The 16,682-nt window shown below is 43.4% G+C and overlaps 1 protein-coding gene across 2 annotated transcripts; it reads left to right on the top strand.

Moving 5' to 3' along the window:
- The first annotated feature begins 52 nt into the window (after positions 1-52).
- si:ch211-209a2.2 (L-asparaginase) lies at positions 53-16,029 on the top strand. 2 transcript variants are annotated; one of them, XM_021617651.2, is made up of 7 exons: positions 53-462; positions 739-834; positions 1,226-1,389; positions 12,672-12,755; positions 14,773-14,872; positions 15,077-15,139; positions 15,588-16,029. In XM_021617651.2, exons 1-7 carry the CDS (start codon positions 352-354, stop codon positions 15,768-15,770), a joined length of 801 nt encoding a protein of 266 aa, XP_021473326.2. In that variant the 5' UTR covers positions 53-351; the 3' UTR covers positions 15,771-16,029. The 2 variants fall into 2 exon arrangements, with proteins under 2 accessions (XP_021473326.2, XP_036845729.1); XM_036989834.1 differs by lacking the exon at positions 739-834 and having other exon boundaries at positions 191-462.
- The last annotated feature ends 653 nt before the right edge of the window (positions 16,030-16,682 follow it).

Raw genomic sequence — 16,682 nt, 5'->3', positions numbered from 1 at the left:
CAACCAATCATAGTCGTGGATATTTTGCCGCAAGAAGGCTAGGTACTATTTGCCCATACAGACGACAAACATGAAACATTCAATTAATGTAAATGATAATACTTGCATTTGTAAACACTTTGAATGATATGTTCATGAGGTTACGTTAATGATGTTCATTACAATACGTTCAACAAGTTTGATATGCATGTTCTACGTCACGTGACGGGTGGGAACTTTCGAACCCGGGAAACTATTCATTTATTTTTTATGTTAGTGAGTAATTTAATTATTTTGAACCCCAGACAGGCCCTGTAGTGGTTTTGCCTCTCAATAAAAGTGTATATTGCGAAAGCTTAGTAATTCGCCACCATGGGTATTTATCAATCAAAAGGAAAGATCCCTGAAGAAGTTTACAGATTTTGGTCAGCTGTGGCATCATCCATCCGTCTGGGATGGTTGGGGACTGATGATATGGCAAAGGTTGGTGTGTTTAGCCAGCAAACTAAAGTTCGCTAGTAAACGTTATAGAGTAGTAAGTAAAGGCTAACTAGCTAGCGTTTGCGCTGAACTATGTCAGCTTCTAGCCAGCTAGTTAACCGTTGGATGCATCAATCACAGTCCGTCAAAAGTACAACGTTATTGGTGAACTGTCTGTGTTCTCCAGTCAAGTCAATCAATGTCAATATGAAACTATAATCCATGATACTACATGGAATATAGCCTTCTGCAAGGTTAATTTTCTTGTACTAACCGTAGGAGATGAAGGTGTGCCAGCTTGCCATTTTCCCCATGCTGTTGAATGCCTCTGCTTTGCAAGGAGACATTGTTGGTCTTGAGGGACACTTACAACAGGTAACGTTACTATTGATATATATATATATATATAGCTTTTGAAGTAAGGGGGTAATGAGGCGACCTCTTCAAGGGGTTTGGACCTCTTGGCTTAACTGTTAAGGCGTTGATTTGACGGTCATTGGACCCAGGTTCAAGTCCCCGGTCGGGGTTATCGCCCGAATTCACTACAATATAAGTAACTACTATTAGCCTAGCTAGTAGTACTTAGTTAGCTAGCTACTGTGTTATACAAGTGAATTTGAGGGAAGGGAATCCTGTAACCTAACGTTACTAACGTTAGTTTATGAAAACATTGCTACTGTATCATAATTTAGAGCAATTTAATTCGGTTGACATAAGTGTTGATACTTAGGAAATTCATCCCAAAATGTTGACTGTCATGCTTTAGGGAGCTGATGTGTCTGTGTCAGACGGACATGGGAGGACACCTCTCCACCTGGCTGCTGGTGAGGGGGATGTCGAGACTGTCCGATTCCTGCTGAAGAAGGGAGCGGATGTCAACGTTAGGGATTTTGCGAGAGAAACTGCTCTCCGAGATGGCATTCGCTGCAAGTGAGAAAACAAACCCCAATCTTCGATTGTCTGTGTCTGGTGGGGCCCAGTGGTATTTGCATTTTAGTAATTTAGCAGATGCTCTTATCCAGAGCAATTTACAGTAGTGAGTAGGGTTGCAAAGGGTTGGAAACTTTCCAGGAAATTTTCCATGGAAAGTTAAGCCCGAGAATTGGGGAATTTAGCTTATATTCATCAAAAAAGTTAGCTTATAACAGTGAACCTTTTTGTGGGATACACATAAGGCAATTCTAGGGCTTGTGGCATATTTTGGTTAAACTATTCACAATTTAATGGAATTTCAACCCTCTGCATGCACAGTGCACTCTTCCATCACATGTACAGCTGATTCTCCAGATCTCAGATCACATTTTATTTGTCACATACACATGGTTCGCAGATGTTAATGTGAGTGTAGAGAAATGCTTGTGCTTCTAGTTCCGACAATGCAGTAATATCAAATCAAATTTATTTATATAGCCCTTTGTACATCAGCTGATATCTCAAAGTGCTGTACAGAAACCCAGCCTAAAACCCCAAACAGCAAGCAATACAGGTGTAGAATCACGGTGGCTAGGAAAAACTCCCTAGAAAGGCCAACACCTAGCAAGAAACCTAGAGAGGAACCAAGCTATGAGGGGTGGCCAGTCCTCTTCTGGATGTGCCTGGTGGAGATTATAACAGAACATGGCCAAGATGTTCAAATGTTCATAAATGACCAGCATGGTCAAATAATAATAATCACAGTAGTTGTCGAGGGTGCAGCAAGTCAGCACCTCAGGAGTAAATGTCAGTTGGCTTTTCATAGCCGGTCATTAAGAGTATCTCTACCACTCCTGCTGTCTAGAGAGTTGAAAACAGCAGGTCTGGGACAGGTAGCACGTCCGGTGAACAGGTGAACATTCCATAGCTGCAGGCAGAACAGTTGAAACTGGAGCAGCAGCATGGCCAGGTGGACTGGGGACAGCAAGGAGTCATCATGCCAGGTATTCCTGAGGCATGGTCCTAGGGCTCAGGTCTTCCGATAGAGAGAAAGAAAGAGAGAAAGAGAGAATTAGAGAGAGCATACTTAAATTCACACAGGACACCGGATAAGACAGGAGAAGTACTCCAGATATAACAGACTGACCCAAGCCCCCCGACACAAACTACTGCAGCATAAATGCTGGAGGCTGAGACAGGAGGGGTCAGGAGACACTGTGGCCCCATCCAGTGATACCCCCGGACAGGGCCAAACAGGAAAGATATAACCCCACCCACTTTGCCAAAGCACAGCCCCCACACCACAACCACCAACTTACCATCCTGAGACAAGGCCAAGTATAGCCCACAAAGATCTCCGCCACGGCACAACCCAAGGGGGGGGCGCCAACCCAGACAGGAAGATCACGTCAGTGACGCACCCCTCCTAGGGACGGCATGAAAGAGCACTAGTAAGCCCCTGTAATAGGGTTAGAGGCAGAGAATCCCAGTGGAAAGAGGGGAACCGGCCAGGCAGAGACAGCAAGGGCGGTTCGTTGCTCCAGGGCCTTTCCCTTCCCCTTCACACTCCTGGGCCAGATTACACTCAATCATATGACCCACTGAAGAGATGAGTCTCCAGTAAAGACTTAAAGGTTGAGACCGAGTCTGCGTCCCTCACATGGGTAGGCAGACCATTCCATAAAAATTGAGCTCTATAGGAGAAAGCCCTGCCTCCAGCTGTTTGCTTAGATATTCTAGGGACAATTAGGAGGCCTGCGTCTTGTGACCGTAGTGTACATGTAGGCATGTGCGGCAGGACCAAATCAGAAAGATAGATAAGAGCAAGCCCAAGTAATGCTTTGTAGGTTAGCAGTAAAACCTTGAAATCAGCCCTTGCCTTAACAGGAAGCCAGTGTAGGGAGGCTAGCACTGGAGTAATATGATCAAACTTTTTGGTTCTAGTCATGATTCTAGCAGCAGTATTTAGCACTAACTGAAGTTTATTTAGTCCTTTATCCAGGTAGCCGGAAGGTAGAGCATTGCAGTAGTCTAACCTAGAAGTAACAAAAGCATGGATTCATTTTTCAGCATCATTTTTGGACAGAAAGTTTCTGATTTTTGCAATGTTACGTAGATGGAAAAAAAGCTGTCCTCGAAACAGTCTTGATATGTTTGTCAAAAGAGAGATCAGGGTCCAGAGTAACACTGAGGTCCTTCACAGTTTTATTTGAGACGACTGTACAACCATCAAGATTAATTGTCAGATTCAACAGAAGATCTCTTTGTTTCTTGGGACCTAGAACAAGCATCTCTGTTTTGTACGAGTTTAAAAGTAGAACGTTTGCAGCCATCCACTTCCTTATGTCTGAAACACCGGCTTCTAGCGAGGGCAATTTTGGGGCTTCACCATGTTTCATTTAAATGTACTGCTGTGTGTCATCTGCATAGCAGGGAAAGTTAACATTATGTTTTCGTATGACATCCCCAAGAGATAAAATATATAGTGAAAACAATAGTGGTCCTAAAACTGAACCTTGAGGAACACCGAAATTTACAGTTGATTTGTCAGAGACAACCATTCACAGAGACAAACTGATTTCTTTCCGACAGATAAGATCTAAACCAGGCCAGAACTTGTCCGTGTAGACCAATTTGGGTTTCCCATCTCTGCAAAAGAATGTGGTGATCGATGGTATCAAAAGCAGCACTAAGGTCTAGGAGCACGAGGACAGATGCAGAGCCTCGGTCTGATGCCATTAAAAGGTCATTTACCACCTTCACAAGTGCAGTCTCAGTGCTATGATGGGGTCTAAAACCAGACTGAAGCATTTCGTATACATTGTTTGTCTTCAGGAAGGCAGTGAGTTGCTGCGCAACAGCTTTTAAATTTTTTTTTGAGAGGAATAGAAGATTCGATATAGGCCGATAGTTTTTTATATTTTCTGGGTCAAGGTTTGTCTTTTTCAAGAGAGGCTTTATTACTGCCACTTTTAGTGAGTTTGGTACACATCCGGTGGATAGAGAGCCATTTATTATGTTCAACATAGGAGGGCCAAGCACAGGAAGCAGCTCTTTCAGTAGTTTATTTGGAATAGGGTCCAGTATGCAGCTTGAATGTTTAGAGGCCATGATTATTTTCATCATTGTGTCAAGAGGTATAGTACTAAAACACTTGAGTGTCTCTCTTGATCCTAGGTCCTGGCAGAGTTGTGCAGACTCAGGACAACTGAGCTTTGAAGGAATACGCAGATTTAAAGAGGAGTCCGTAATTTCCTTTCTCATAATCATGAGAAAAAGAAGTTCATGAATTTATTACTGCTGAAGTGAAAGCCATCCTCACTTGGGGAATGCTACTTTTTAGTTAGCTTTGCGACAGTTTAAAAAATAAATTTTGGATTGTTCTCATTTTCCTCAATTAAGTTGGAAAAATAGGATGATCGAGCAGCATTGAGCGCTCTTTGATACGGCACGGTACTGTCTTTCCAAGCTAGTCGGAAGACTTCCAGTTTGGTGTGGCGCCATTTCCGTTCCAATTTTCTGGAAGCTTGCTTCAGAGCTCGGGTATTTTCTGTATACCAGGGAGCTAGTTTCTTATGACAAATGTTTTTAGGTTTTAGGAGTGCAACTGCATCTAGGGTATTGCGCAAGGTTAAATTGAGTTGAGTAATAACCAACGATTAATGTAACCTAACAATTCCACAACTACTACCTTATACACACAAGTGTAAAGGGATAAAGAGTATGTACTTAAAGTTATATGAATGAGTGATGGTACAGAACAGCATAGGCAAGATGCAGTAGATGGTATCGAGTACAGTATATACATGCAGCGCCAGCTGCGCCACCAGAGACTCTGGGTTCGCGCCCAGGCTCTGTCGTAACCGGCCGCGACCGGGAGGTCCGTGGGGGCGACGCACTATTGGCCTAGCGTCGTCCCGGTTAGGGAGAGTTTGGCCGGTAGGGAAATCCTTGTCTCATCGCGCACCAGCGACTCCTGTGGCGGGCCGGACGCAGTGCGCGCTAACCAAGTTTGCCAGGTGCACAGTGTTTCCTCCGACCCATTGGTGCGGTTGGCTTCCGGGTTGGATGGCGCTGTGTTAAGAAGCAGACTTTCAATCTTCGTCTCTCCCGAGCCCGTACGGGAGTTGTAGTGATGAGACAAGATAGTAGCTACTAAACAATTGGATACCACGAAATTGGGGAGAAAAAGGGGTCAAATTCACCCCAAAAAATTATTTAAAAAAAAAGATGATCTTTATGGCCTTCCTGTGACATCGGGTGGTGTAGGTGTCCTGGAGGACAGGTAGTTTGCCCCCGGTGATGTATTGTGCAGACCTCACTACCCTCTGGAGAGCCTTACGGTTGTGGGAGGAGCCATTGCCGTACCAGGCGGTGATACAGCCCGACAGGATGCTCTCGATTGTGCATCTGTAGAAGTTTGTGAGTGCTTTTGGTGACACGCCAAATTTCTTCAGCCTCCTCAGGTTGAAGAGGCGCTGCTGCGCCTTCTTCACAACGCTGTCTGTGTGGGTGGACCAATTCAGTTTGTCCGTGATGTGTACGCCGAGGAACTTAAAACTTACTACCCTATCCACTACTGTCCCGTCGATGTGGATAGGGGGGTGCTCCCTCTGCTGTTTCCTGAAGTCCACAATCATCTCCTTTGTTTTGTTGACGTTGAGTGTGAGGTTATTTTCCTGACACCACACTCCGAGGGCCCTCACCTCCTCCCTGTTGGCCGTCTCGTCGTTGTTGGTAATCAAGCCTACCACTGTAGTATCGTCTGCGAACTTGATGATTGAGTTGAAGGCGCGCATGGCCACTCAGTCGTGGGTGAACAGGGAGTACAGGAGAGGGCTCAGAACGCAGCCTTGTGGGGCCCCAGTGTTGAGGATCAGCGGGGTGGAGATGTTGTTACCTACCCTCACCACCTTGGGGGCGGCCCGTCAGGAAGTCCAGGACCCAGTTGCACAGGGCGGGGACGAGACCCAGGGTCTCGAGCTTGATGATGAGTTTGGAGGGTACTGTGGTGTTACATGCTGAGCTGTAGTCGATGAACAGCATTCTCACATAGGTATTCCTCTTGTCCAGATGGGTTAGGGCAGTGTGCAGTGTGGTTGCGATTGCGTCGTCTGTGGACCTATTGGGGCGGTAAGCAAATTGGAGTGGGTCTAGGGTGTCAGGTAGGGTGGAGGTGATATGGTCCTTGAGTAGTCTCTCAAAGTACTTCATGATGACGGAAGTGAGTGCTACGGGGCGGTAGTCGTTTAGCTCAGTTACCTTAGCTTTCTTGGGAACAGGAACAATGGTGGCCCTGATATGGTTTTGCAGGTAGTATTTAATGAAGCTGCCAGGTGAGGACTTGTGAGGCGTCTGTTTCTCAAACTAGACACTCTGATGTATTTGTCCTTTTGCTCAGTTGTGCACCAGGGCCTCCCACTCCTCTTTCTATTCTGGTTAGAGCTGTTCTGTGAAGGGAGTAGTACACAGTGTTGTACGAGATCTTCCGTTTCTTGGCAATTTCTCACATTGAATAGCCTTCATCTCTCAGAACAAGAATAGGCTGACGACTTTCAGAATAAAGGTCTTTGTTTCTGGCCATTTTGAGCCTGTAATCAAACCCACAAATGCTGATGCTCCAGATACTCAACTAGTCTAAAGAAGGCCAGTTTTATTGCTTCTTTAATCAGAACAACAGTTTTGAGCTGTGCCCCACGTCTATTTCTATTGGCACAAGCACTTTTAATGACACAAACTGTTCACACCCCTCTTTTTGGCAGAGAGAAAATGTAACAGTTTAAAGGCTTATTTCTTGCAATTCTACACATTTTGTCATGGGGTGCAGAGAACATTTTGCAGTTTTAAAGCACATTTTCTTGCAATTCTATGCATTTTGCCATGTCTATTCATGTGATATTTAAGTGACTCGAACATTACAACTAAATCTAAAAAATATTAGCTGACATGGGCTAGTTGATCTGGAACTTTCTGACAAGTTATAAATAGCTATCTTTACAACAGGAAAACTGAAGATGCACTATCCAATTTTGAAATCACAATTCTGTATACCTCTGGTCCTTCTTTGGACACTGTGTTAACTAACCTCCAGACGAGCTTCAATGCCATACAACTCTCCTTCCGTGGCCTCCAACTGCTCTTAAATGCAAGTATAACTAAATGCATGCTCTTCAACCGATTGCTGCCTGCCCTCCTGTCCAGCATCACTACTCTGGACGGTTTTGACGTAGAATATGTGGACAACTACAAATACCTAGGTGTCTGGTTAGACCGTAAACTCTTCTTCCAGACTCACATTAAGCATCTCCAATCCAAAATTAAATCTAGAATCTGCTTCCTATTTCACAACAAAGCATCCTTCACTCATGCTGCCAAACATACCCTCGTAAAACTGACCATCCTACCGATCCTCGACTTCGGCGATGTCATTTACAAAATAGCCTCCAACACTCTACTCAACAAATTGGATGCAGTCTATCACAGTGCCATCCGTTTTGTCACCAAAGCCCCATCTACTACCCACCACTGCAACCTGTACACTTTCGTTGACTGGCCCTAGCTTCATATTCGTCGCCAAACCCACTGGCTCCAGGTCATCTACAAGTCTCTGCTAGGTAAAGCCCCACCTTATCTCAGCTCACTGGTCACCATAGCAGCACCCACCCATAGCACGCTCTCCAGCAGGTATACTGGTCACCCCCAAAGCCAATTTTTTCTTTGGCCACCTTTCCTTCCAGTTCTCTGCTGCCAATGACTGGAATGAATTGCAAAAATCACTGAAGCTGGAGACTCACATCTCCCTCACTAGCTTTAAGCACCAGCTGTCAGAGCAGCTCACAGATCACTGCACCTGTACATAGCCCATCTGTAAATATCCTATCCAACTACCTCATCCCCATACTGTATTTATGTATGTATATCATGCTCCTTTGAACCCCAGTATCTCTACTTGCACATTCATCTTCTGCACATCTACCATTCCGGTGTTTAATTGCTATATTGTAATTACTTCGCCACCATGGTCTATTTATTGCCTTACCTCCCTTATCCTACCTCATTTGCACATACTATATATAGACTTTTCTACTGTATTATTGACTGTTTGTTTATTCCATGTGTGTTGTTGTATGTGTCAAACTGCTTTGCTTTGTCTTGGCCAGGTCACAGTTGCAAATGAGAACTTGTTCTCAACTAGCATACCTGGTTAAATAAAGGTGAAATAAAAAATATAAATCAATATATTCTGCTACTACAACTTCCAAGGCTAAGTTGAAAGCCAGACTGAGCTGCGTTTTTTTTAATCAATACAGTGAGGGAAAAATGTATTTGATCCCCTGCTGATTTTGTACGTTTGCCCACGGACAAAAAAATTATCAGTCTATAATTTTAATGGTAGGTTTATTTGAACAATGAGAGACAGAATAACAACAAAAAAATCCAAAAGAACGCATGTCAAAAATGTTATAAATTGATTAGCATTTTAATGAGGGAAATACGTATTTGACCCCTCTGCAAAACATGACTTAGTACTTGGTGGCAAAACCCTTGTTGGCAATCACAGAGGTTCGATGTTTCTTGCGGTTGGCCACCAGGTTTGCACACATCTCAGGAGGGATTTTGTCCCACTCCTCTTTGCAGATCTTCTCCAAGTCATTAAGGTTTCGAGGCTGACGTTTGGCAACTCGAACCCTCAGCTCCCTCCACAGATTTTCTATGGGATTAAGGTCTGGAGACTGGCTAGGCCACTCCAGGACCTTAATGTGCTTCTTCTTGAGCCACTCCTTTGTTGCCTTGGCCGTGTGTTTTGGGTCATTGTCATGCTGGAATACCCATCCACGACCCATTTTCAATGTCCTGGCTGAGGGAAGGAGGTTTTCACCCAAGATTTGATGGTACATGGCCCCGTCTATTTTCCGTTTGATGCGGTGAAGTTGTCCTGTCCCCTTAGCAGAAGAACACCCCCAAAGCATCATGTTTCCACCTCCATGTTTGACGGTGGGGATGGTGTTCTTGGGGTCATAGACAGCATTCCTCCTCCTCCAAACACGGCGAATTGAGTTGAGCTCCATTTTGGTCTCATCTGACCACAACACTTTCACCCAGTTGTCCTCTGAATCATTCAGATGTTCATTGGCAAACTTCAGATGGGTATGTATGCATAAGTGCTTTCTTGAGCAGGGGGACCTTGCGGGCGCTGCAGGATTTCAGTCCTTCACGGCGTAGTGTGCTACCAATTGTTTTCTTGGTGACTATGGTCCCAGCTGCCTTGAGATCATTGACAAGAACCTCCCGTGTAGTTCTGGGCTGATTCCTCACCGTTCTCATGATCATTGCAACTCCACGAGGTGAGATCTTGCATGGAGCCCCAGGCCGAGGGAGATTGACAGTTCTTTTGTGTTTCTTCCATTTGCGAATAATTGCACCAACTGTTGTCACCTTCTCACCAAGCTGCTTGGTGATGGTCTTGTAGCCCATTCAAACATTTGGACACACCTACTCATTCCAGGGGTTTTCTTTATGTCATGTTGTTCGTAATAATGATGATCAGACCAAGCTTGCATAGAGTTCCACATGTTTAATAAAGGAAGTGAAACTGAAGCTAATACAAAACAAAATAAAGAATAAATTAACCGTGATGATAATGTAGTGCGAACAGGCAACTAAACATAAACAATATCCCATAACCCACAGGTGGAAAAAATGCAACTTAAGTATGATCCCCAATTAGAGACGACGATTACCAGCTCCTCTAATTGGGAATCATACACAAACACCAACATAGAAAAATAAACCTAGAACCCTGACCATAGAAAAATAAACCTAGTCACGCCCTGACCTACTCTACCATAGAAAATACAGGCTTTCTATTGTCAGGACGTGACACTTTATTTGACTATTTTCTACATTGTAGAATAACAGTGAAGACATCAAAACTAAGAAATAACACATATGGCATCATGTGGTAACCAAAAAAGTGTTTTTTTGAGATTCTTCAAAGTAGCCACCCTTTGCCTTGATGACAGCTTTGTACACTCTTGGCATTCTCTCAACCAGCTTCATGAGGTAGTCACCTGGAATGCATTTCAATTAACAGGTGCGCCATGTTAAAAGTGAGTTTGTGGCTCAAACGCATGAAGAAGGAAAGAAATTCCAATCAGTTCAGTTGTGACAGGGTAGGAGGTGGTATACAGAAGCCCTGGTTGGTGAAATACCAAGTCCATATTATGGCAAGAACAGCCCAAATAAGCAAAGAGAAACAACAGTCCATCATTACTTTAAGACATGAAGGTCAGTCAATCTGGGAAAATGTCAAGTGCAGTCACAAAAAACATTAAGCGCTATGATGAAACTGGCTCTCATGAGGACAGCTACAGGAAAGGAAGACCCAGAGTTACCTCTGCTGCAGAGGATAAGTTCATTAGAGTTACCAGCCCCAGATATTGCGGCGCAAATAAATGTTTCTCAGAGTTCAAGTAACAGACACACTTCAACATCAACTGTTCAGAGGAGACTGCGTGAATCAGCCCTTTATGGTCGATTTGCTGCAAAGAAACCACTACTGAAGGACACCAATAAGAGGAAGTGACTTGATTGGAACAAGAAACACGAGCAATGGACATTAGACCGGTAGAAATCTGTCCTTTGGTCTGATGAGTCCAAATTTGCGACTTTTGGTTCCAACCGCCGTGTCTTTGTGAGACACAGAGTAGGTGAACAGATGATCTCTGCATGTGTGGTTCCCACCCTGAAGCATGGTGGTGTGTGGGTGCTTTGCTGGTGACACTGATTTATTTAGAATTCAAGGCACACTTAACCAGCATGGCTACTACCGCATTCTGCAGTGATTCGTCATCACCTCTGGTTTGCTTTTAGTGGGACTATCATTTGTTTTTCAACAGGACAATGACCCAACACACCTCCAGGCTGTGTAAGGGCTATTTTACCAAGAAGGAGAGTGATGGAGTGCTGCATCAGATGACCTGGCCACCACAATCACCCGACCTCAACCCAATTGAGATGGTTTGTGATGAGTTGGACCGCATATGTGCTCAGCATATGTGGGAACTCCTTCAAGACTGTTGGAAAGGCATTCCTACAGGAATAGAAAATAGTAAAATTAAAGAAAAACCCTTGAATGAGTAGGTGTTTCCACATTTTTGACTGGTACTGTACAGTATATTTAAAAATAATTGTGGCAGGGAGATCCCCGTTCCCCTGCTGCCGATCCCTCGGGGTGCGCCCCACATTTTGGAAACCACTGATGTAGGCAATACATGCACTGTATCTGAAAAGCTGTTGGTTAGAGTACACGTACCAATACCAGAGTGGTCACATTCGCTATATAACATTACATGACAAAATGATCAGTGGAGTTCAAAATTCGATGGAAACCCATTTAACTTGTGGTTTTTGGGGGGGGGTTAACCGCAAAAGTAATTTGAATGAAAGTTAACAACTTTGGTGAGAAAATGTGCATTGTAATGGGTGTGTGTCGGTGGCAGGGAAGTCAGGCGCAGGAAAATGAACTTGGTATAAATGGAGTTGTTTAATAACTGCTCATAAAACTAAAAAAATAATATATATACAAAAATAATATAAGTGGGTACAAAACCCCTCGCACACCGACACATGACTTGCACATAACATACAATAAAACAATCTCCGACAAGGACATGAGGAGAAACAGAGGGTTAAATACACAACATGCAAATTAATGGGATTGGAACCAGATGTGAAGGAAGACAAGACAAAACCAATGGAAAATGAAAAATGGATCAGTGATGGCTAGAAGGTCGGTGACGTCGACCGCCGAACACCACCCAAACAAGGAGAGGGACCGACTTCGGCGGAAGTCGTGACATGCAAATTATTTTTGTGTGGATTTTAGAATATATGCATGAACATTTTTCACCAATTGGATGTAAATATAGTTTGACGTGGAAATAAAAGTGCTGAAAACAAATTGGCTTCCTAGTGAACAAGCTATGAAGGAAAAATACTGGAGTTTTGGTGCAGGTACAGCCAACTAGCGCAAAAATAATATTGCAATATTGTCTTACGATATATAACTGTATACATGTCCCCCCCATCACTAATGACATGGCAATTATACAATAACTGCAAATGTATATATTTACACATTATTTGAAAGATTTCCAGGAAAGATTTTTCCTCATGTTTTTATTATGCATCAGTATATAAAGCTCCAAATGGGAGACCTCATCTGAGATGAATGGCTAGACTATAGGTCTTTTACCAGGAGTCCCTCAACAACATGACTCTTCATTGTGTCCGTACAGGAGCATAGAGGTTGTGTCCCAACTGATGAGTGAGGGGGCTCATCTGGAGACATCCTCTCTGGAACTGGGGGTTGAGATGTGTTGGTGGGTGAGCTAAATGAAGTAGCCAGCTACTGAATGTATTGAATCTTATGGTTAACTTAAACAGCATATAACCTAGCTGTGGTCACCAACACTGGTCCTAGAGAGCAATGGCATTTGCAGGTTTTTGTTCCCCCCAGATTCTGCTAATCAACTGTTCATCGATACTTTCATTAGTTGAATTATGTACAGTGGGGCAAAAAAGTAATTAGTCAGCCACCAATTGTGCAAGTTCTCCCACTTAAAAATATGAGAGAGGCCTGTAATTTTCATCATAGGTACACTTCAACTATGACAGACAAAATGAGAAGAAAAAATCCAGAAAATCACATTGTAGGATTTTTAATGAATTTATTTGCAAATTATAGTGGAAAATATGTATTTGGTCACCTACAAACAAGCAAGATTTCTGGCTCTCACAGACCTGTAACTTCTTCTTTAAGGGGCTCCTCTGTCCTCCACTCGGTACCTTTATTAATGGCACCTGTTTGAACTTGTTATCAGTACAAAAGACACCTGTCCACAACCTCAAACAGTCACACTCCAAACTCCACTATGGCCAAGACCAAAGAGCTGTCAAAGGACACCAGAAACAAAATTGTAGACCTGCACCAGGCTGGAAAGACTGAATCTGCAATAGGTAAGCAGCTTGGTTTGAAGAAATCAACTGTGGGAGCAATTACCAGGAAATGGAAGACATACAAGACCACGGATATATCCCTCGATCTGGGGCTCCACGCAAGATCTCACCCCGTGGGGTCAAAATGATCACAAGAACGGTGAGCAAAAATCCCAAAACCACACGGTGGGACCTAGTGAATGACCTGCAGAGTGCTGGGACCAAAGTAACAAAGCCTACCATCAGTAACACACTACGCCGCCAGGGACTCAAATCCTGCAGTGCCAGACGTGTCCCCCTGCTTAAGCCAATACATGTCCAGGCCCGTCTGAAGTTTGCTAGAGAGTATTTGGATGATCCAGAAGAAGATTGGGAGTCATATGGTCAGATGAAACCAAAATATAACTTTTTGGTAAAAACTCAACTCGTTGTGTTTGGAGGGCAAATAATCCAAAGAACGCCATACCTACTGTGAAGCATGGGGGTGGAAACATCATGGGGCCATGTATCGTGAGATTTTGAGTGAAAACCTCCTTCCATCAGCAAGGGCATTGAAGATGACACGTGGCTGGGTCTTTCAGCATGACAATGATCCCAAACACACCGCCCGGGCAACGAAGGAGTGGCTTCGTAAGAAGCATTTCAAGGTCCTGGTGTGGCCTAGCCAGTCTCCAGATCTCAATCCCATAGAAAATCTTTGGAGGGAGTTGAAAGTCTGTGTTGCCCATCAACAGCCCCAAAACATCACTGCTCTAGAGGAGATCTGCATGGAGGAATGGGCCAAAATACCAGCAACAGTGTGTGAAAACCTTGTGAAGACTTACAGAAAACGTTTGACCTCTGTCATTGCCAACAAAGGGTATATAACAAAGTATTGAGATAAACTTTTGTTATTGACCAAATACTTATTTTCCACCATAATTTGCAAATAAATTCATTAAAATTCCCACAATGTGATTTTCTGGATTTTTCTTTCTCATTTTGTCTGTCATAGTTGAAGTGTACCTATGATGAAAATTACAGGCCTCTCATCTTTTTAAGTGGGAGAACTTGCACAATTGGTGGCTGACTAAATACTTTTTTGCCCCACTGTATGTTAGTACTAGGCTGGGACAAAAGTCTTGCAAAACTAGTCCTGCAGTGACCAGGGTTGGTGACCACTGTCATATATTGAATGTCACGTCTCAGAACTATTTGTGCACTTATAATTGTATGAAAATGATCACTGCTTAATTTCGCTATGTGTAGAAGGGCTACACATATTTAATGTATTGAATTCATCACATTTTTATGAAAATGTTTGATTTCCTTACTGTCATACATAGAACTGACCTTTGAATCCATAATAATTGGGAATGACACCATATTTGAGATGTAATTAAAGGCCTCTCTTGTCTGCAGCCTTGCGTTCTTGGGAGACTTCAAGCAGATGGAGGTGTGGAAGCAGGCAGGGGTTAGCTTCAACTTTGCTGATGCCGATGGCAGAACTCCTCTGCATGTGGTGGGTTTCTACTTTCCCATAAATCTTCCCTGTAACATGATTTTGTGCTTAGCAGTACTATGATTTAGATATTGTCAGAATAACATTGTGGTCTGGCATGACCTAATTCTTTGATATTGAAATACACCAATATACAGAATGAAACGTGTTGATAGATAGAACTGCAATGTATACAAAAAAGCATGTAACTTTGGTTTATTCTAGGCTGTCTGCACTAACCAGCCAGACATGGTCAGGTTCTGCATCAGGAACGGCTCCAGTCTTGAGGTATTGAATTCTCCACAACCAACCAGGTTTAATATAGTACAGTGCATTGGAAAGTATTCAGACTTCTTAACTTTTTCCACATTTTGTTACATTACAGCCTTATTCTTAAATGGATTAACCCTGTTTTTGCTTTGTCATTGTGGTATTGTGTGTAGATTGATTAGGAAAATGTTTTATTTAATCCACTTTAGAATAAGGCTGTAATGTGTAAAAAGCGATTGGGGTCTGAATACTTTCCGAATGCACTGTATTTGGTCCAAGAAATTACATTTATTCAGATAAATGGGCAATTCACAGGTGATCTGTTATACCATTTCTAATTTCTCACTTCTATAACTTATCCAAATGGACCAGTAGCCTTAATCTATCCTATACGTTGTGATAATCACACCCTTGGCTACCCCTAAAAGGACAGTCTGAGTGATTTGTGTCTGTATTGTCACTGCAGCAGCGCGACCTCTTCAACAACCAGCCGGTGGATGATGCTCGGCGTCTGGGTCTGCAAACCCTGGTGGAGATGCTGAGCAATGAGGCCCAGAAGGAAGCCTCCGACCTCGTGGCCGAGAAAACCAAGATCAATGTGGAGGAGCAGATGGCCAGAGGCCTGGTAGAACTCTCCCTGGTCCCATAACATGGACACAATTAGCCCCATTATCCTTATCTAGTACCTAATTATCGAGTTTTGTTCACTCTTTTTCATTTTACAACTCATTTGTCTCCTACTGAAATGCTTCAAGTCAAAATTGATAAATGTTGAGAATTATATTTTGCTGTTTGCCCACGTTAATTGTATTTTTATGGTTGATAATAGTTGTGAATGTTATGACTCTCATCAGTATTTTAATGAACAAGTCCGTTGACTTTTGTTTACAGTAAAAAGCAGCATAACTCTTAGCGTAAATATTTTTTGTGCGTTCACGTTCTAGTCGGAACTATGAATCTCATAAACGTTTGGCTTGCTAACTGGTTGAACGCAGCACAAGTATAACTACAACCAGTTAGCAAGTCAGAAATGTCAGTTTTGCTAGTTCCAACTAGCATGTCAAAGCTGGATGGTCTTTGGGTGGTGGACCATTCTTTTTTTTACAACCCTATCCTATCCAACAAGGTCACAGTCAATGTGCTGGATGTCAACGAGTTCCCTCCGGAGCTCACCATTCCCTTTGACACGTTTGTCTGTGAAAATGCAAAAGTATACCAGGTAATTCAGACCATCAATGCTACGAACAAGGGTCTTCCTGCTGTTGGACAGAAGTTCTTCAAGTCCCCCAGGGAAATCAGAAACATGAATTTCACAGTGCAAGACTTTGGAAACAACACAGTGGGGATAGTGACCAAGCGTGTGGTGTTTCAGAGGCGAGTCCAAGAGTACTATGTGGTGCATGTGGTGGTGGTGGAGGACAGTGGCTACCCAGCCCAGAGCAGCACTGGCACCCTCACTGTCCGCATGTGTATCTGTGAGACCGACGGGTCCCTCCTGTCCTGCACGGCAGAAGCAGTCTTCCTACCAGTGGGTCTCAGCACCGGGGCAGTGATGGCCATT

Source organism: Oncorhynchus mykiss, chromosome 10 (assembly GCF_013265735.2).
Source record: "Oncorhynchus mykiss isolate Arlee chromosome 10, USDA_OmykA_1.1, whole genome shotgun sequence".
Classification (NCBI taxonomy): domain Eukaryota; kingdom Metazoa; phylum Chordata; class Actinopteri; order Salmoniformes; family Salmonidae; genus Oncorhynchus; species Oncorhynchus mykiss.
The sequence above is the reverse complement of the archived record's forward strand: the minus strand, read 5'-3'. Positions and strand labels throughout refer to the sequence as shown.